This window comes from Rhinolophus sinicus, chromosome 14 (genome assembly GCF_057876585.1).
Source record: "Rhinolophus sinicus isolate RSI-liver-muscle chromosome 14, RSI-T2T, whole genome shotgun sequence".
Classification (NCBI taxonomy): Eukaryota; Metazoa; Chordata; class Mammalia; order Chiroptera; family Rhinolophidae; genus Rhinolophus; species Rhinolophus sinicus.
The window spans coordinates 35535486-35557167 of NC_142514.1; the positions used below are offsets into that span (position 1 = coordinate 35535486).

General features: G+C 39.2%; 1 protein-coding gene across 5 annotated transcripts in view; it reads left to right on the forward strand.

The window, feature by feature from the left end:
• The window catches only part of ELAVL4 (ELAV like RNA binding protein 4), a 147624-nt gene that overhangs the window by 36363 nt on the left and 89579 nt on the right, over positions 1-21682 (forward strand). For 2 of the 5 annotated variants that reach the window (XM_019710566.3, XM_019710567.3), the window contains exon 1: positions 19657-19789. The exons of 1 other annotated variant lie outside the window; for it this stretch is intronic. In XM_019710566.3, coding sequence (XP_019566125.1) covers positions 19673-19789 — 117 coding nt within the window. In that variant the 5' untranslated portion in view covers positions 19657-19672. Of the gene's footprint in view, positions 1-17975; positions 18000-19113; positions 19302-19656; positions 19790-21682 lie in introns of those variants that run through there. 2 more of the 5 variants (XM_019710576.3, XM_019710568.3) reach the window with 2 other exon arrangements.

The window sequence follows — 21682 nt, forward strand, 5'->3', positions numbered from 1 at the left end:
TGTTCATTCACGTGTTTTCTCTTGTCTGAGTCTATATCAATATCTTTTGTAATACATTTATGTGAGTGCTTTAAATAGTAAAAGCAGTAATCCTTTTTTATATCTATGGTAAATATTTTTCCTTCTTGTCTTCTTTATAATTTTTACTGTTTAAGACTTACTGAAGTTTTGAATTTACATGGAGTAAATTCTATCAATATTTTTCCTTGTTGATTGCTTTCAAGCTTAGAAATATCTAAGATTGGGTTAATGGTTACTCATATTTCTTCTATTTTATGGTTTGATAAACATGTCTTATTTAGAAGGTGCTTTGTATTGTATTAAAGGAACATTGAAATTGTTTGAGTTGTAAAAACCTGATTCTATAGTACCTTCCCCAAAACTGGTGTGATCTTTTTTCCAATTGGGTTTTGAAAAAACATTTCAAAATGAGGCATAACTGGATATGCTTTAAAGGTATTTCTTTGTTTAGTTCCTTGGAATCACTCAGCTTTTTTTCATGCTCTCCCTGCTATCTCCTGGAATAGTATGCAGAGGAACCTTTTAGCATACTAATATAATAAGGATGCTTTTTATGGCTTAAGAGATCTTGGGAATCCTTGGGAAATTGTTCAGTGGCTCTCTGCAACAGAATTAATGTTTTTAAGCCAGAAGCCTGCATTCTATACAAGAGATACATTTCCAGAGCCCTTCTTGCTGTGAGCTCTCCCAACCCTTCCCTCCGGCTCTCCTGGAAGTGACCCACCACCACCCCACCCCCAGATAATTGGATGGGGGCCAGTGTTCCTTTGTTGTTTGCTTTGCAGAGAGGGGAGGTTGTGTATTATATTCTGGAAGGGATGGGCTGCTGTAATGTGAGTGCTTTGTCTCAGGGGCTCTGAAGATCCAAGGCCAGTCCTTCATTCTGAGCCCCTCAAGTCACTCTTTGGCCTTGGCTGTTCTTCAGCTAGAAGGAGAGATTCCCCAATGCTACTGATTGTCCTCATCTGTTTTTCCAAAGGGAGAATGTTAGTACCAAGGAAGAAGGTGGGCATAGAGGGGGAATCAATTATCTGCGGGCTTAAAACTAAAGAAAATGAGCCCACAGTTTAAGGCTATTTATTTTATCATTCATTATTTTCCTTATGTAAACCCCTTTGGGGTAGGAGATTCTTTTCCTAACCACTATACTGCTTTGAATCCCCCAAACAGCCAATCAGAAATGGAATTCTGAAACATAGTTTATTTTAAATTAATGTGTTTTCCTATTTAAACCACCTTGTTATAATGAAGAAGCAGAGGCACAGATAGGGCTGGGGATTTAGCCAAGATGACGCAGCTAGTCAGTTACAGAGTAAAGCTACTTGGTGTTCATGCCTTCCACTCTAGTACTTGTCGTTGCCTCTTTTCTCACAATCTCTAAAGAAATATATTTTACAACTTTGGCTATAAATAACAAACAGAATACATCCCCTAGATTGTCTTTTTTCTAAATCTTTGTTAAAATAACCCATTGAGGATAAACATATTTTTACTTTTGTGAAATTCACCTCAGTGATGTGACTTAAATTGTAACCACCTAAAGACCCTGAATTTTCTACATGAAAGTTGCTGTGGACTGTATTGTGTCCCTCCAACATTCATCTGTTGAAACTCTTCCAATATGGCTCTATTTGGAGATAGGGCTTGTAGGAGGTAATTAAGGTTAAATGAGGTCATAAGGATGGGGTCCTAATCCAATAGAATTGGAGGCCTTATGAGAAGAGGAAGAGAGAAAGCACACTTTCTTTCTCTCTGCCATGTGAGCACACAGCTGGCACGAAAGTGTTTGCATCTGCAAACCAGGACGAGTGCCCTCATCAGAACCCATAGCACCCTGATCACAGAATTCTAGCCTCCAGAACTATGAGAAAATAAGCATCTGTTTTTAAGACACTTAGTCTATGGTCTTTTGCTATGGCAATCCAAGCTGACTAATACAAAAGGTTTATTGTCTTATTAAATTATGATTTGTAGACCCAATAGACATTCAAATTACAAGATCATTGAAGATGATCTGAGGTTTAGAAAAATGATTTTGATGGGTGTTCCTTTGATGCTCTGGGTACCTTTTGTGCACTTGAGTGTGAGCGCTTCTGAGCACGTGCTTTACTTGTAAGAAATGGCTTATTGTTGACTAGAGATATCTGGCTCACAAATAGAACTGGTGGATGGAAGCCGGCCAGTCCTCCACTGAACCAAAAGTAAAGGATGCATTCACTTGGTGATGTCACTGCAGCCAGCAGTCTTTGCTGGGCTGGGATTTCACTTCTGGGCTCTTGAAATCATTTAATTAAAGGCAAATGCACATAATACCTGAACAGCATTATTGTGCTGGTTTTGTCTTCTCTGCCATGCTGAGTTATTCATTAACATTTGGGTAAAACATTTGAATCATAGACTCCTTTGAGGAGGTCATCCAGCTCATCCCTTCTCTCTGTAGACCAACTCTTCCAAAAGCATCTCTAACACGTTCCGAGCCTCTTATCTTCCCCATCACAGAGCTGGTGCTCTTGCACTGATGGATCCAGCTGATGTCAAAATTGGAAACACATATTTAACAATGGAACCGTAGACAAAGTGTGAGATCTAAAAATGTATGGCCTCATGCCTCACAAGGTTCTTGAAATAAAAGAAAGCCAACTGCTGGTCTGCAGGTCTTAGCAGAATGGTAATGCTACTTCTGTAACGTTAACCACCAAATGTCCTCCACCTCCAAGGACAGACAGTCTCCTTGGATCACTCAGGGCACTAGAAACCAGGAAACAAGAAAGGGCACCCACGCACATAGCCAGCCAACACCTCTCACATCCTCCCACAGACCCTGTTCTCCAAATGCTAGACAGTAGAATAATCAGTTAAACCCTGGTGAGCAGCAGTGACACTTCAGATCCATTCAAACGACTGTATTTGGTTCCTACTCAGGGTTGGCAGTTACTCTGTGAGGCAGGCTGGGTGCAGCCCCAGCGCCCCCATATCATACATAGCCTATGATGCTGACCCAAAGCAATGTTTGAGGGTCCTACAGCAGAGGAGTTGAGCAGCTCTGAGACTACAAGCCACCCTGAAAATGAACCAGTGCCCCAAGGGTTATCTGGCACACTGCCAGTCACTGGGAAAAAGAAGAGAATCAGACGTGGGTCCTGGCTTTGCAAAACTCTCAATGTAGCAGGAGAGAAAGACCTGCAAACCAGTCATTACAGTGTGAAAAGTGCGGTAATGCTGGAAAGCAACCAAAGGAGGCTATAGGAGCAGAGAGGAGGTACCTAATGTAGACACTTATAAACTGGCCAAATAAAGTTAAAGGGAGAAACCATTGTTACCTTGGAAGGTTTTCCTTTTAGATTCTAAGATGATTACCATTGCTTCTAACTGTGATAGTTAAACAAAGAAAAAAGAAAAGAAAACTTCTGATATATGTCTTTTGAAACTTTGTTTAATTTCAACATTCTCTCAAGAGTTGGCTTCTTAAAAACATATTTCTGACCCTTTCTGTAGTTAGAATGGGCTGGAAGGTGGGTGGATTTTTTTCAGTAGATACCATCAAGGATAGGAAGGATGATGCCAGATGCAGGAGAACACCGCTGCTGGCTAAGGCCACCTTCAGAGGGACAGCCGGATGGGGGAACCCAGTGTCCAAAGGACTCACTTGTTTGTTTTAAGCATCATGTAAAAACCTGGCATTTGGGGTCCCAGCATGGAAAGCATAGTAACAGGGATTCTAAGGTTGGTGTGTTTGGGCAACAGAGAGGCAGGTGGAAGTTGTGAGAAGGTCTGTCCACTGGAGGCAGTTGAAATGTCCTGGTGCTGAGATGAGTGGGAAATGGCAGAGGCCAACCAGGCTCAATCAGAGGTGATGGACATCAATCCGCCTGAGTCTCTATTTCCTCCTGTTTAAAATTGTGATAGTTCTGTCCATCTTGTAGGGTTGTTTTAAGGTAAAAATGAAACTCACATGTATGAGGACTCTGGTCCCGGAGAAAATGTGGCCTTCTCCACCTCTCCCTCCTTCTCCTATCCCCTTCCCCTGCCTTCCTGCTCCTTCTCCTTCCTACTACTCCATTTCACTTTTTAGCAGCTAGTCATACACACAGCTGTACTAAAATGCTCTATACTAAGTGTAGCAATAAGTCTTCTAAGGGAGATGGTGATACAATAACTTCCAAGACACTTAGTCTGGTATTGTCATTTGAAAAAAAAATGGAAGTAACAGTCTGTATTAGTCAGAATAGGTGAATTTCTATAGCAAGCAACCCTCAAATATGAGAGGCTTATCATGGTCAAGGTTATTTCCCACTCATAGTTTATCGTGGGTCTGCAGGAGGCTTTGCTCCACACAGTCATTCAGGGACCCAGCCCTTCCCAGCTGGTGACTCTGCTTTCCTTTAGGGCCTCAGACTTCTCTCTTGTACCCTCTGCATCTACTTGGTAGGCAAGAGAAGAAAGAGAAAAGATGGAGCATCGTACAGAAGTTGTTTAGGGGCCAGGCTTAGAAGTGACCACTTCCTCCCACATTTCAATCACCAAAACTCAGTTACTCAGCTCCACTGTGGTCTTTAGCTGGGTGGCCAGGCAGAAAAGGAAACAAATGAATGGACACCTGACAGTCTCTGCCCCATGGCCATAGCTAACCCCAAATTGTGCAAAGTATTGAAAAAGTAGTGAATAAATTCCTCTCCCTGAAGCTATGTAAACAAAGCCCACTGACACCCTGATTTGGAGTGGGGTGAGGGACATTCAAGCCAGAAGAATGTAGAGGACCTTTCTCTCTGAGAGTTTCTGATTCAGTAAAACAGTAGAGACTTGGAGCCGAATTACCCAGCCGAATTTCCGGTGCCTTAAACTGAGTTCTTGGAGTAGAAATAGAACGTTGAATTTCATTTCATAAAGTGCTCTTCCAGCTTGACGTACTGGAGATTTTTAGCACGCACACTCACACCTGGCTGCCCGCCACCTTCTGCCATTGCAGATACGCTTACAGGAAACCGTAAGTGGATCTGCTTTTGATGCTGGCAGCATCTTACTAAAATGCTTTTGCTGGCATCATGGAACAGGAGCAGAATTCAGCTGGGACCAATAATGAGGCTATTTAGAAAGTTCTTTCCTCCACCCCCTGACAAGGCAGATGTGGTGGGGATTTTTCCACTCCCATTCTGTCGATGGTGACCGAAATTAGTTCAAGGCCATCAAAAATGTTTAGACCTTGAGAGTTGAAACCCCAGACCCATAAAGAGGACAAACCCTTTCTCCTATCTAGCAAGAGAAAAAGAAATTCACCCCAGAGACTCTCAACACAGAGGTTTGTCACCTATTTGTTCTGTTAACAGACCTAGAAAAAGTACAGCCCTGTGTCAGTGTGGAAGGAAAAAAAGTATTGGCCTCCGTTAAAAATATCTCCAGATAATATTACTGTGGCTGCTTTCCCCCCTTGAATCGTGTTATATTAAAACAACATTTTCTATCATCTCATTTAAAATCCCCAGTCATTATCATATGAGGTGGGGATTTCATGCTTTATCCCCCATTTACTAGATAAGACTACTTGAGGTCCAGAGAGATTAAGTGACTTGTTTAAGGTCTGTAAGACATTAATTCAAGATTAGTACCCAGATCCCTACACTTCCAAACTCTTTCACTAAACCATATGAGATTATATTCACGGATGTTTTTTGGGGTGTGTGTATGTGGGGGTGTCACTTCAGCTCATATAACTGACTCTGCCTACATGTTGATCCATTCTTCCTTCTGTCCATCCACAAACTCTGTACCAGGCGTTGTGCTTGAGATACAGAGATGAGTGAGGGTCTTTGCCTTTAACAAGTTCACAGTTTAGTAGGGGAGATAGATGTCTAGATAAACAAATGATGGATACAATTATATGGAAAGACAGGGTACAATGGATATGTGTGTGGGGAAGGAGCAGGATTGGACACACAGTGAAGGCATGTTCAGTTCTTCCTGTGAAGGTCAGGGATGGTCTCACAAAGGAGGTGACATTTGAGCTGAATCTTAATGCCTGTCAGACACACAAGGGATATAGGGGCATCCCAGGCAAGGTACCAGCTGTGCAAATGCATAGAAGCTTAAGAGAACATGGCGCATATAAGGATATTATGGCATGTGTGCGGATGGTTTTTGGGACTGGTGAACCCCAGGAGACACCCTGGAAATATTGCTGGGCTAAAAGTGAAGAATGATAGTCTATAATACTTGTGTGCACTCTTGTTCCTGGACCCATAGTGACATCTTATTTCTCTAAACTTAGGGGAGGTTTTGGGTCTGACCCACCCAAACTAGTCCTTGATTATGTTCTGTTCTTGTTCTCATCAGTAAACCTGGGCTCCCTAGTCTGATTGTAATTACTCAAAGATCCTGAACCATGTCACATTCTTGCTACATCCCCTGTCCCAAGGCTAAGAACACTACATCGTGGGGGCCAAGGAACTGCTTAGTGATTTTAAAATATTCAGAAGTCAAGCAGTGAGCTCAAGGGAATGCTAGCAGGGTGTGGTATTGTGAGAGGAAAGGCTCCTTTCTGTTCAGTGAGTTAACCCAGCACTGTGTCAGCCACAGGGGTCACCGATGAAGATGGGTTCTTGCCCTCAAAGAGCTCACAGTCTTGAGTGAAGGTAGACATAGAAGGCCGTAATTGTGATTCCGTGAGGAATGGAGTAATCTGAGGAACCAGTTCTGTGAGAGGTCAGATGGGGAACTGCTGATTCTGTCTGGGGAAAATTGGAAGCTTTACTGTCTGCTCCCAGTCCAGTGTAAATCCCTGAGGCAGGGGATTTGTGTGCCTTGCTTAGTGTTGAATCCCTAGTGTCTGGCACATTGTTAAGTGCTCAATAAATATTTGCTGAATGAATGAATGGGAATTAATACTTGAACTTGATTTTGAAGAATGAGTATGTATTCAGCAAGCTGAAGAAGGAGGGGAAATTGGGTTCTAGACAGAGAGAATAGTTTGTTCAAAGACATATTGTAGAGTGTGAATATAAATGGACTTTCTGGAAAATGGCTTTCTTTCTTTCTCTCTCTCTCTCTCTCTCTCTCTCTTTCTCTCCCTCTCCCTCCTCTCCCTCTCTCCCTCTCTCCCTCTCTCTCTCTATCTTTTCTTTCTTTTATTTTGACCAAATGCTCCTCACACTTTGCTGTACTAAGTGTCTTAGCATGGTTGACCACCCCAGCATATATTAGCCAGGGACTTTGTCAATACCCATAACTAGGTATCAGGTGAAGTTGGTCATAGCTAAGGTGACCATGTAACCTGGTTTGCCTTGGACAGTGCTGGTTTATGCCTGTTGTCTCTACTATTATGGATAGAGCTTTCCTACACTCTCAAAAGTATCTGGGTTTCACTAAGAGAAGGAGGGGTCCCTTCTCTCAGGCATTAGCAAAGAAAGTGGTTAATGTAGAAAGCCCCATGACCAGATTTCAGGAGCATCATCAATTCAACACTTATTCAGCAGATATTTATTGAATGTGAACCTATTCTGGATACTTCAGGGATCCCTAAGGATGAATAAAATGTAGTTTCTCCTTGACCCTTCTTTCAAAGTGATGATTGTACATATCCTGTCTTTCTCATCCCTGGCTGTGAGACTAGCACAGTAAACACTGTATGTGTTTGTTGAATGATTATAATGAGTCAATGTATGATACTTAACCTCACTCTGCCATAGTTTTCCTTATCTGTCAAGGCAGGGAAAACAAAAATACTACCTACCTCATAAGATTACTTTTATATTAAGTGAGTTAATGCATGTAAAGAGCTAAGACTAGTGCCTGATACAGTAAATGTTCAATAGATAGTAGTTATTACATGAAAGTACTTTGCAAATGAAACAGAGTTACCTATAGCTTTCTGTAGCTTAAAAATGAGAAAAGCAGATATTTAGAAGCTTTGTTTAGGGAAGGTTGCATTTTTTAATTTACTCAACCATCATTTATTATGAATCAGATATGAGCCCCACCCTCAAGGACCTCAAGCTGAGGAGAAATACATGCAAAAGAAGATTATGACCTTACATACATTTGTGTCATGAAACAATGTCCTATAAACTTGTGGAGTCTGTTAGCGGTCTGCTCATTGAAAATCTTGGCAGAAGAGGGGATGGACATTGATTGATATTAATGAAGGAAGCAATGTGGTTAGATTGGAATTTTAGAAAGGTCAGTGTGGCCAGTAAATGGGGCTCAGTCAAAACTGGAGGTAAGATATTTAGATGATAATAACCCAGGAGAGAAATGCAGAGTCAAACCAAGGCAACGGCAATGGGTATAAGGAAAGTTAAGGAGGTAGAATCCACACAACTAGGTGGTTGGCAGGACTGTTGAGAAGTTTATAGACAACTCTTTTTTTTTTTTTTTTAAATTAAATTTATTGGGGTGACAATTGTTAGTAAAATTACATAGATTCTTGACTGGAGAGAGGTATATCTTGAAGGACAAGATCAAGACACCAGGTTTATTTTATTTTCCAAGCCCTCTCTGTGTTCTTGTGAAACCTGTGTTGTCAACACTGAGTGTCCCCACTGATAATGTTGTACTTTGGTTTTTGTAAGTGAAGAGTAATGGGAAAGTAGATTAATTGTGATACTTTAAGGCAGGGGTGTCCAAACTTTTTTCAATGTTTTTTTACCAAGGGCCATATGCAGTAAAATTTACAAACAGCCGGGCCACTCACCCGAGGTGAAGTACGTATTGCCTCACCTAGTTTATTTAAGTAAACTCAATATATTTTTGGAATTTGCTGCGGGCCAATAAAAAATGGATTGAGGGCCACAGTTTGGACACCCCTGCTTTAAGGTATATAGAAAGTATGAGAGAAATAAGCACTGTTCTCCTATCTGTTTGGGAAGCCTCGGACACTCAGGCATTCCATTTGGAATCTTGGAGAGCAATTACCGAATGCTGTAAATTAGATGTAATAGACAAGGCGGCTTGGGCCCACGGGTGGGAGCCTTGATGCTAGAACCCAAGTTTTTGATTCCCAATTCACTTTTTTCTCAGTGTAGTCTCATCTATTGTAGACTAGATTGGTTTCCTCACTGGTTGCTGAGTTCCTCAGAGTACTCCAGGAAGTGTGTGGGTGTGGGGTAAATGTCTACTGGGGCCCACTCTTTTCTGAACCAGGAGAGCCGCACTGTTTTACTTATTGATATATTAGTGGTTTTTATAAGACTTTATTTAGAAAAAAGCACTTACTAGGAAAAAAAACTGAAAGTAAATCCTCTGAAGTTACAAACTGTCTACATAGCTTGATACTCCTATAGTGCAGAACTGCTCACTCTCCTTTTAAACTAATATATATATATATATATATATATATATATATATATATATAATTTTATACACACATACATATATGTACACACATTAAACATTAACTAATGTTACTTTCTATGTAGGCAGTAACATGAGCTAAATAATATTTAGAATATACTATTAATTCTCGTATACACTTGCACTGCCCAGTGTTTTTCCAGAGTCCTGGTTGCCTAGAATGTGGGAGTGTGGGCAGATGATGAATTCATACTCCCGACTGCAACGTCAGCAGTACCCTTCCGTTTTCCATACCTTTCACGTCATCCAAGGCTTACTGGAGTTCTCTGTGACTGAAGACCTCTCCAGCTACAGAAGCACAAATTCTGTGTGCAAACCCTCACGTCATAGACAAGGCTGTAGCCAGAGCACTGTCATCTGTAGCCATAAAGCAATGTCTGTTGAAAGCTCATGGCTTCAGCTCGATGGATTTGTCCTGGGGAGTGACTTCCACTTTAGAGTCATTTCTAGAGAGAAAAAGACCTATTTTTGGCAGAGATTTCTCATATTGAAAAACAATTCTGTGGAGGGATAGATTCTAAAAATTCATTTTTGGTGGGGGAGAGGGTCATCTTTGGGATTCATCTATTTATCATTTATGTCTAAGAGAAGCCATATCTTAGCCGGCCAGGTGAATATATTCATTTTACTTTAACAAATATTTATTGGGTGCCAACTATGAGACAGCCACTGTACTCCGCTACAGGGAAACAAAGGAAAATAAGAATAGCCTTTGCCCTAAAATATCTTGAAAAGAGCTCGTGGAGATAGACCTGTAAACAACTGTGGTAATACTCTGGCGTGATGTCTGTGGAGGCAAGAGGAATAAACTGCTATAAAAGCTCAGATAATAAAGCAGCTAATTTTGCTTAGTGAGGTTGAAGGCTTGAAGGATGAGTGTGATATGCCAGGGAGAGAAGGCATTCCAAGTGGAAGAGACAGTAGGAACAAAAGCGTGGGGTAGAAGGACCAAGCCATATGGGAGAATAAACTGGCATGTCTAGAGCTGTATATATAGAAGGGAATGTCCCAGAGGAATGAGGAAGCCTAAATGGAGGCCAGGCTGCAAAGAGCCTTGAATACAATAACGAATAATTGGGCTTGATATAAGGAGTGAAGATCACGGAAGGTTGCTTAGGCAGGAGAGTAACAGAACATATGAAATTGGCGGTATTTGCCTGCTTTTGACCTACAAAAACAATTTCACGTGTTTTATAAAAAGTAGTTAACACTTTAAGTACTTAACAGAATATCATATACTCTGTAATCTGTGCCTTATATGCATTATCTCATTTAAGCCTCATAAACTTAGGCATTATTACTGTCCCCATTTAAAATAAGACGACACTGAAATTCAGTGAATATCTGGACTTAATCCAGATCCTGGTCAAAGACTTTGGTTCTAATGATTTTAGTCAACCATCTCCACTTCTGTATTTTATTAAAATAACTCTGGTGACCAGACTAGATATTGGAACATAATAATACTAACCTGGCTCTATATTTGAGGCAAATTTTTAAATCTCCTTCTAAAGCATGATTTCCCTTTAGCCAGTGTTTTTGCACTGTGAAATCAGTTGAAAATCAGAGTAATTTTACCGAAAATTTTGTTAGCTAATTAAACACCATTTATTTGTAGACTGATATATTAGCGCTAGCAGAGACTTCAGAAATCATCTCGTTTCATTTCTTATTTAGTCAGGGGGGTTCCGGTCCTCAGAGGAGAAGTGATTTGCACAAAGTCATAGAATTATTAGTGATAGAGGTAGAACTGGCCTTGAGGTTTCCTGGCTCCACCTGATATGTTTCCTCGTGATTTAAAATGGACCTTACTTTCAGGAACACACATCAAGTGCTTACTGTGTACAAGGGCCGTTGTTGTAGGCATGTTCTTCTGTATAACCCTTATACATGGAAATGTGTAAAACTTCACGTCAGATGGATGGCACAGTTTGGCTACCTGCTAATACCAAATGAAAGATATTGGTGGAAAAGTCTGTCTTTTAGCTATAATGGGCACACATAGATTATGTGGTCTTACAGGGTAATAAATATTTAGCAGTGAGGAGTCCATTGAAATAATTTCCTTGTGCCCCGAGGTACCCATGTGCTAATAGACAATAAAGAACAAATTATAAGCAGAAGTTTGTATATTATTTGAGTTGGGAAACCTTTAAGATAAAAAAAAGAGTTTGAAAATTCTTGATCAACATGGAAGTTTTAATGACATGCATAACGTATATGACACACATGTTTTATATTCCCAGGCTTGTAAAAGGCTAGCAAAATCTTTTGCTAGCATTCTCATTTCATTGACAATGTAAAAACAATTAAATGTGATGGTTATTTGATTATCCCATGATTCATTTTATGTATTCACTTTATGTTGGCAAAGTAGGTATCAAATAATAAAATCAGTAAGTACCAATTTGGGGTAAAGTTGGAATTCTTTTTTAAATTTTTCGTTAAACTGTCCAACGAGCCTTAGGTTACATGTAATATAATTTGTAAAACCCTAATGTAGGTTTTAAAAACTGTTCTTCACTCTTCTCAGGGAGCAAACTAAATAGGGAGGTTAATATCAATAACCCTTTTAAAAGAACTTAAGTGTAATTTCTATGATGACCTAGATTAATGGTGACTTGATAAAAGTTATGTATTTGTGAATAATTTCAGGGTTGGACTAGGGCTTTTCCAGGGACTGAACTTTTGCAGGAGCCCAGCGTCATTATAGGTACTACATAATATTTTAAAGGAAGGTTAACATGAAATAGGTATTTGTAGCCTTGAAGGCTTTGGGGGTTGTAATGTTAAAAACTGTTCAAAAACCATACGTAAAAAAAAATACTCATCTTCGTTAAAGATGCGATCTTTTTCAAGGAGGTATTTTGAACTTGAAGCTGCCCGTTGCTAAGAGGTTGCTAAGGGAAATGGGCTACTCAGCACTAATGTGTATCTTCTGCTTAAAAGTAGTTAAATCACCCCCCCACCACCACCACCCCAGCTTCAGAGTCAGAGAGGGGAAGAACTCAAAAAGGTCAAGTGGAGAGTTGCTTCTTTCTGACAGTTATATAGCATGCCTCTCTTGTTTTTCATGTTTTTTCCTTCACCTCCCATAGAGAAAGGAAGCAACCTTCCTGGGCATAAAAAGGTTGAAAAGGTAAACTAGGCTACTGAACTGGGTAGAGCTTATCATGAATAGATAGACTGTCTGTGGCTAAGACAGAAGAAGTGTCTGACCACTGAGAGAAACCCTTCTGCTGATGACCAACCTCAAGAAAGGGCTGTTATAATAACTCAGCATTAAGGGTGACTTGATAAATAAAGTTATCTATTAATGAATAAAGTACCAAATAATTGTGCCCTAAGCAATTGGTTCAAAAGTTTTTCTAAAATATTTGGAACCAATTATCTATGTTCTTCTATGGATTGCCAACTATGTTCTAGGTACTGATATTCTGCGTGCTGGGATTAGAAGGCAAAAAAAACATACAGTTGCTACCCTACAAGCTCACAGTACAGTGTGAAAGTAACAAAGAACTATAATTCATTGAGTACAATCTGTAATAGATTTGTTTGAAAATAGTTGAAGTTTAGAATTATGCTAACAGTTGAATTTTTTATAAATAAAACTTGGAAAATATTTGGGAAGATTGTATGGGGGCTTTAGTAGGTGATTCCATCTGAACATCAGGCACTCTTTCTTCTGCCTGTGGAGATGGAGGAGGAAATCTCACACACACAAAATAATAGCTGGGGGGGAAAATATCTCCTGTAAGTCTCAGGTCTAGCATTCTGTCATCATCTGGCAGAATACTGAAATGGCAGGCATAGGTTAGGTTAGTTTTGTTTTGTTTTAATTATTATTGTTTTCAATGTCAGCAGATGTCAGCAGATGTTGCTCTGAATGTTGGTTTCTGAGTATAGACTAACACATAGAATAAGACTTAAATTTTTTTAGATCTACATTTTTTCTGTGTACGGTAATATTTATAGTGAAAATAATGTGAACTAAGGTTTGAAACCTAAATTTTCCTCTTACCAGCTGTGTGATCTTCAGAAAATCACTTAAATTCTCTAGCCTTTAGTTTTCTTGTTGGAAATCTCAGAGCTGTGAGATTAAATGAAATTTATAGGCAAAGTACCTAGTGTAATGTTTGACAGATAGTGGGTGCTCAATAAATATTACTTCCTGTTCCTTTTATAAAAGTACTTACTGAATAAGAGGGTCTGTTCTCCTACAGTTATCAGATCATAATATTCCTCTTTTTACAACTTTTTTAAAATGGAAGAGGTTGGAGTAGATGCAGAGGAAACTTTAGAGGGGGTCTAGCTCAAATGAACTGGCTGCCATTATCCTCTCCTCCCTCACCTCTGTTTTGTATGAAATAGCCTGCATTTTCCTAGACATATCCTATCATTCTCTAAGGGTCGCCTCAGTTCCAGCTTCTTCTCTGAAGCTCTCCCCTACCACTCCACGTGGCATCCTCACCATTGACTAGCCTTCAGTATTTTATTTTGGTGTTTTGTTTTCTTTCAATTTTTTAATTTACAGTTGACGTATAATATTATATTGGTTTCAGGTGTACAACACAGTGATTAGATTTTTATGTACCTTACAAATACAGTGGAAGATTACTCTGCCATAAAAAAAATAACAAAATCTTGCCATTTGCGGCAACGTGGATGGACCTAGAGGGTATTATGTTTAGTGAAATAAGTCAGACAGAGAAAGACAAATACCATATGATTTCACGTATATGTGGAATCTAACGAAACAGAATAAACTTTAGTATTTTATTTTGATACCATTCTTTTACCATTCTTCCTTACACTACTGGGATTCGTGCATAATAAAGAAAGCTCCTTTTGCAGATGGTAAGCTCCTTGAATGTGGGTACTCCAACTTGTATTTCTTTTTATTCTTTACACTAAGAATTTAGAGCTGAGTTTTGCCCACAGGACAAGGAAAATGTTTATCTGCAGCAGGTATTTTTCATTAGAACTAGAACAGACCATTCAGCCTTTCTTTGTTATTATTGCCTTATTCTCTAATTGTTTTGTGAGTCTTTGAACTGTATCTTCTTCAGCATGATTGAATCATGTTGTAGCTAGGTACTAATTCATACAGTTTTTCCCTGTTCTCCCTGTTAATAATAATAGCTACTGTTTAGAGTGCTGCCTCCACCAAATCTACATGTATTTTAATCCTAGCAACAAACCTTAAGGGTAGCATTATTGTGCCCATTTTTACAGATGAGCAAACTAAGACTTAGGAAGCCTAGCACATCATTTTCCCCTGAGAAAAAGTGTTCAGTAACCCCTACCATGTTTCTCTGAAAATAAGACCGGGTCTTATACTAATTTTTACTCCAAAAGATGCATTAGGGCTTACATTTAGGGATGTCATCCTGAAAAATCACGCTAGGGCTTATTTTCCAGTTAGGTCTTATTTTCAGGGAAACACGGTAGCTGAATCTAATGAAATAGGCCTTGGGATAATATTTGTGGTGATGATGAGTGTTAACTATTGATCTTCATTCATTCCCCATAGCTAAGTGCTGCCTGGAGCCAGGCTCTGTGCTGTGAGGGGCTGAGGACATAGAAGTTCATTCAACTAGTGTTTGCTGAGCAGCTGAACTGTTCTGTGTAAGGAGTTTTGCCAGGTTTGGAAGAGGAAGTAGGAAGTGAGGCTGGGAACTCGATCCTGCCTTCTAAGATTTTTTGCTTTCCAGCTTTAATCCTCTGTATCTTTCTCACTCCAAATTTACAGCCTGGTCATAATGATAGACTAAATGAGATACTTTGGGGGACATGCCTAGTTGATAGAACATCATAAAGAAGTCTCTTGGTCATTTTTAGTTGAGAAAAAAATTGAGCCTTCCGTACTCCCTTTTGTTTCTCTTCTAGTCTGTGCCTATCTTCCTCACTCATTCAACAGATATTTACTAAGCATATTTGTCGTGCGGGGCGGCCTGCGGGGCGTCTGGTCCCACTCCCCACATAAGAACGCAGGATATGGCTAGGCCAAAAAGGAACACCCATGGAGCCATAGATAGTCATACCACTATATTTTCTCTGGTGGTCCGGCGAGACACACGCAGTAGTAGCCACACAATCTGCAGTACGCCATTCACTTCTCTGCCTGCCAACCAACCAACCAATCAACGCAGCCCCCCATCACAGTTGATGGTCATTCACTACCCAGGCCAGCACCTTCCCACGCGAGGCCGAGAGCCTGGAAACTGCTCGGACTCTGTCCACACAATATTCTTCCATGAAGTGATGGGGGAAGATCTCACTTTTAGATGAGGAAGACACCATTCTAGAAAAATGCTTAGATATAACAATTGTCTGTACCATAAAGTTGTGTAAAATTGTACATGTCAAGTGCCTGGTGCAGTGTTTGGTATGCAGCAGACTTCTGGTAAAAGATAGCAGCTTTTATTTGCACTTTGTAAGTCCTATTATTTCTTTATTTCTTCTTGTCCTCCCTCTCCTCACCTCCCCTTTACATTTCCCTCCTACAAATAACCTTCCTTGCTTTTTACAATATATCTATTTCTTTATTCGTAGTTACAGAATTATAAATGAGTCCAGAATTTCTTTTAATTCTACATTAAATTATTTTCAAAATTATTAAGCTGGTTTCACACTGTATCCTTTAATGGTACGAGTACCTACTCCACACTTCATCTGCTCAGTGACCTTTGATTGGTAAAGATTTATTTATACTAGGGTCCCTTGTTTGTTTCTTTTCTTTTAAAAAAAATTTTAGTAAAGCTCATCTGAAGTGAAAGACCCCCCAAATCCGTTCATGCAAGGATCTTCAGAAATCTCTGTGTGTCGCACAGTGACCCTGCTGAGTTTTGTTGGGCTATGATGAAGGCTATGTCAGGGGAAAGTCCAGATAGGGACTCCGCCGAAATTAGATTTCTTGAGTAAGTGTGCATTTACCTTTTTCAGAATTTACTAACAATAAGGCAGTTTTTCCATCCTTTAAATTTTCTTTCCCACGAAGACACCCTATTGCTTTACAACTGTGGTCAAAGGCATGTTGACTCTGGAAAGAAACCTGCTTTCAGCTGCTGTTCTAGCATAAGGCATAGTAGTATGGAAAGAAAATTAAGTGTGAAGGACTCCTAGGTTAGCTAACCTGCACAGGTGAATTCTTGGCAATTTAAGTAGACTAGACAGCCATTTGTCTACATTTCAACCTCACAGTAGCATCTTCTAGCTCTTTCCCACAATCCACAGTAGGCAAAACTACTTAAGAAAGAGGCAGGCATCACACTGTCAGGTCATCTATCTCTAAGCGTGCTTCAACAGTGAATCCCTAATCCGTCTAGTACACTCCATGTCAGTCTGGTGCATCTTTCTTGTCTCTGTGGTATGTTTGCATTTTCCTATAAAATTTGATTTAATGTTTCTACAGGAAAACAAAAAACAAAACAAGACAAAACCAGCACCACAATTCACCAAAGGGAAATTATTATTTAAATTTTATCAAAAGTTCTTAAATATAGTATACCACTCTCTGGGCATGATGATTGTATTTTCCCTAAAGGAAGAAATGCCAGCAGTTTAGGTTTATCTTTCAAAGGAAGAGGAGAGGATAAAAAGAAATTGAACCACAGGAAAATGTCAGGTCATAGTATTTAAATTATGTGCCATAATCATATTAGGGCAGAGCACATGGAATTCCTGATCTGTGCATGGCACTGAAGAAGGACCAGCAATTATCTATGTGTGTGTGTGTGTGTTTGCTCTACCTTCCCACCCCATTTTGCTAATTCAATTGAGGAGCAAGAAGAGGTAATCCAGATACCCAGAACAGGAGGAGAAGGTCTGCAGCTGTGCTTAGAGGAACTGGTGTGAAGAGACAGGCTCAGTTTGGCTTGGAGTTTTGTGCTATTGCATGTGAATGCTCTGGAACTGCCCTAATCGACTGAAAATGAGCCGGCTACAGTCATATGGAACAGGTCTGTTTAGCCACATCTCTGGGTAGCATGGCAGATGGTAGACCGTCAATGGGTGGTATTGATTGGCTGGATTTGCCTTAGGGTAGCAAGACTATGGGTCCTTAAAAACCCGCTTCATCTTATTTTCCTTTGTGCAGCTACGTACAGTTGTGGTTTTCTTTTCTTACTCCCCCCCCCCAAACCCCAAAAGGAAAAGGAAATCTCCTTTTCTCCCTTTTCAAATCAAAAACCTTCCTTGGTAATCAAAACAGAGAGGTTACCTTGAGATAAACACTCTTTAAATTATCACCAAGGCAAGAAAACTTGAGAATATTTTATTTACTAGGCTGATTACATTTTAATGTTTGAAAAAAGTGACATTTTTTAATTAGTGTTTAAGACATATGGTGAGTGTACAAATTAGCTTATTGCATACAACCAGAATTTGATGTGAGCAACTCCTCCTTCTCACTCCCCAGTTAAAAATTGTCACTTGAAACTTAATATATGCGAGGAGGTTAAATGGTATTAAGTGATTCAGCCTTGACTTAAAGATGAAGGAGACAGTCACTGTTGTGTGTGGCTAAATGTTGCTTGGATAGGCTGGAAAAATACTAGTCTCAACATCCGTGTTTGCAAGAGGATGTGGAAATTCCAGGGCTTTAATTTTGTCCAGCCAAGAAAGCAAAATCCCAGGTATCTGTATGCATTGGTTTCTCTTTTAGATACGAGGAAACGTAGAATGGTGCTTGCGTGCTCTGTAAGTAATAAAATTCCCCTTAAAAATCAGGCCTTGTAACAAAATAAGTGATGAGATTTATTTTTGTTCAGGTGGTTCTTAATCTTTTAGCATCCCCGTCCATCACTTAGGGCTTCTAGCTTGGGACCTTCTATTTATTCCTGGCAGAAGAGCAGATTAATTGGAATAGAATAATACAAAGGAGACACCAAGTTAGCTATACATCCAAAATAGTATACGAAAGAAACGTTCCATTTCAAAGCAGATCAGCAATGGGGGGAAAAGAACAGCATTGGGGAGAAATATGTGATTAGTTTACTCTTCTGGTTGTTTATAACTATTTGTATAATTGTGTTTTTAAAAGAGATGCTTAAGATTTGTTTTTGTATTTGTTTTTCTGTGTCTTTACTCTTAAGCGTTTGGTTATTTCCTATCATGAAAGACCATATCAAATAAACTTAATGTTTTGCTCAGAAAAAAAGTTACACTCTTGCCTCCATTTTGTATGTGCTTCGTCCATATGCATATTTTTGAATTGAGTTTTTATCACACGAGTCAATATTTCTCTGTTTTTGCTAAAGGAAAATATTCCTGTGGAGTTTTTGGTTTCCCCCCTTGCTCTGTGTTGGTTGGATTTTTCCCTTGTTCATCCTTTGCTGAATGAAACAAAGCTTGTTTGTGTTTCATTCTGCACAGTTCTTATTATTATAGAATTGATGATGGTGTTTTGTTTTGTTGTTTTGTTCCTATAAGTCAGGAGAAGAAATTTTATTTATTTATTTTGACAACATACAGAGAGAGACGTGACAAGATGCCTGTTAGGATACTGGCGTTTCTCATGTCACATCCTATACCCAAAAGCTATTCCAAGAGGGAACAAAAATCAGTCTTTTAAGATGGTTCATTTGAATCTGTGCACTCTACCCACCTGGTGGTTATATAGTGAACTGTTACTTTAAAGAGTAGTTTAAACACCAGCCATGTTTGGGGCAGGCTGCTCTTGCAAAGAGAGCAGTACATATAACAGGAGTCTACTGTGTGTGAGATAAGGGGAAAATTCAGCTCACTGACTAGAGGTTTTAATGTGCAAACTCTAGGGAAATAATATATTGACTGTTCCGTGGCGCGCAAGAAAATTGAAGAACCCTTTGCAGACGGAGTGCTTTGCAAAGGATTCTATCTGTTTCTCTTAAAACAAAATCTGTGGCAAGATGTTTGAAATCAGCAGGACGCTTAATGCTGCTTTGTTAAATAATGAGGTAATATTTTGTCACTTTTTTCTGGGCAGCATCTGTTTTTGTTTTTTTTTTTCTCCTTTCTTTTCCTTCGCTTCATTTCTCCCCCCTGTGTTTATGAAGGATTCTCTTTTTTTCTATTCCTTTTTTTTTTTTTTTCTCCTCATGGAAGTCAAGGAAATACAATTCACGCTTCCATTTCTGTTCCTTCCTTTCGGTGCTTTTGGAAAATTTGGTTGTCTTTTTTATTTGCAGTTTCAGCCGGCTGCTGTTTCCTAGCCCATTGTGCCCTGTAAGGCTTCTCCACTGCGTGGAGTAGGTAGTTATTAACGCTGAATTGGCTTCTGGTACAGTCCATCTGGACTCTGTGTGGGAAAGCTGGCTGCCGGCGACTGATGCTGAGATATCTGCAACCTTTGGGATGTGTGCATGGTGGCAAGGGGCTGACTGATATGAGATTACTTCTTTTAAGGGAAATTGTTATTAATGAGTCAAGAAACTGCTCATTTATGGTAAGAGGGATACAGCGGCACTGGCAGCCCCATAGCTCTGGGATATCATTTTTAGGTTGCCTTCGCTGCTTGAGTGAGACAAGTTTCTTTCTGTGGTGGTAGAGGATTGTGGCGGAAAAAAAAAAAAAAAAAAAAAAATCATGCATGACTGGGAGACTCGCCTGCCTGATTTTTGAGATAATATATAGAGAATCTGTTGCTTTACAAATGTCACACCACTGATGTAGCGGTCAGCCCCTCACTCTGAAAGATGAATGGTACTATTGGAAATGCAATAATAAGGTTGACTTTTCCCAACAATAGGATTCTGCCTTTGTCTTTAGAGAAAAGGCCTCTGAGGACATTTGTGCATTTGTCTGAGGATTCTGTTGAAAGACTTTAGAGTGGAGGTTTTGGGAGAAGTGATCAATATACAAAGTACATGGATTTTTTTAGCCTAGCAAAACCAGCTAATTATTTATACTGTAATATGCAGTTCCTATTTTGGAAAAGTGGCCAGAGTATCTTTTGGTATACCTGTTAATTTATGGCTCACCAAGTGTGCTTAGGTTAGCATGGATAGTAGAAAAGAATTTTTAAAAATTGTGACTTTTATAACCTCCAGAGAAATACAAAGTAAATATAAAGTGAAAATCCAAGCCAGCTGTTTTTATTTGTGTTTGTCAGGATTGTGTTCGTGTTTACTTTTCGCAATATTTTGATGTTGGTGAAATCACATTCAGAGTTTCTGTTGTTGATTTTGGGCACCTGTACCTGTCCTGTGTACGTATGTTAAGCTCTTGAACACTCTTAACCTGGGAATTCATCCTTAGTACACAGTTCAATAGATATTATAGTACTGTTGTGACTCACAGGACTCTATACATTTACTAAAGAAATTATTTTAAAAGTTTACTTAATTTAGTATTGTTCCACTTAAAGGAATTATATAGTCATAATATTTCCACTTTTGTATTTCCTGTGTTTTCGTTTCTAATAGCTGAGTTTATTTATATTCAAATCTAATAGTTCATATAGTGTACCTCACATATTGTTTTGTGGTATATCTGTATTTGAAAAAGTGTGTATACATATGTGTATGTATGTGTCCATGACATAGTAGCTTGTAGAGCATAGTTTTAATTTTTAGAAATGCAAAAGTTATTTTCTTTTCTAATAATTTTTCACAGACCCATTTATTCTTGGATTTTGAAGCCCAGAGTGTAACATGATTTTTGGCCTGTATTTCTACTTTGCTTAGTCCCATCTCACTGTCAACTCCAGCCAAAGATTAAAGATTATGTTGAATTATGTCTTTAGTAATATTTGTTACCTCTTTGTATTTATTGAGGAACAAATTGATTAAGTTATGAATTACATAAATAGTGATAAGTTAGCTTTTTGGATAGAAGTAAAGCACAAACTCCTCAGGTAAGCCACTTAAAAAACCAAAACCAGAACAAAAAACTGTATAATCAAAGACTTGGTAGAGTAGAGGTTATGAAATGTATAGCACACACAGACTGTATGCATCACCACACACTTGCTAAATGTCTCTGTGCAAGTCTTTTAGGAGGCCAAAGAAGAAAGACATCGTTTGAAGGACAGAAGCAAAATCATGTGTTCAGTTCAGCAAGATGAACACTCTGCACTGGTTATGAAATGAGGCTGTGTCAAAAGCATGTTATACTTTTCTCTAGAGCAATAGGGGAAGCAAAGAGAGAATGTGTTTTGGTGGATTTTTAAAAATTCAGATCATGCCACGATCCAAGTTGAGAAATAAATTCATTTAAATAAATCATTCATCATTCTCTGTTTTGAAAAGCTTAGACAGACGACAGAAAGGTAGAGGCTGACAGCTGCCCTCCTCCTCCCCCCACCAGCTTTTTTCTTTTTTGTTTATTAGGAAATAGT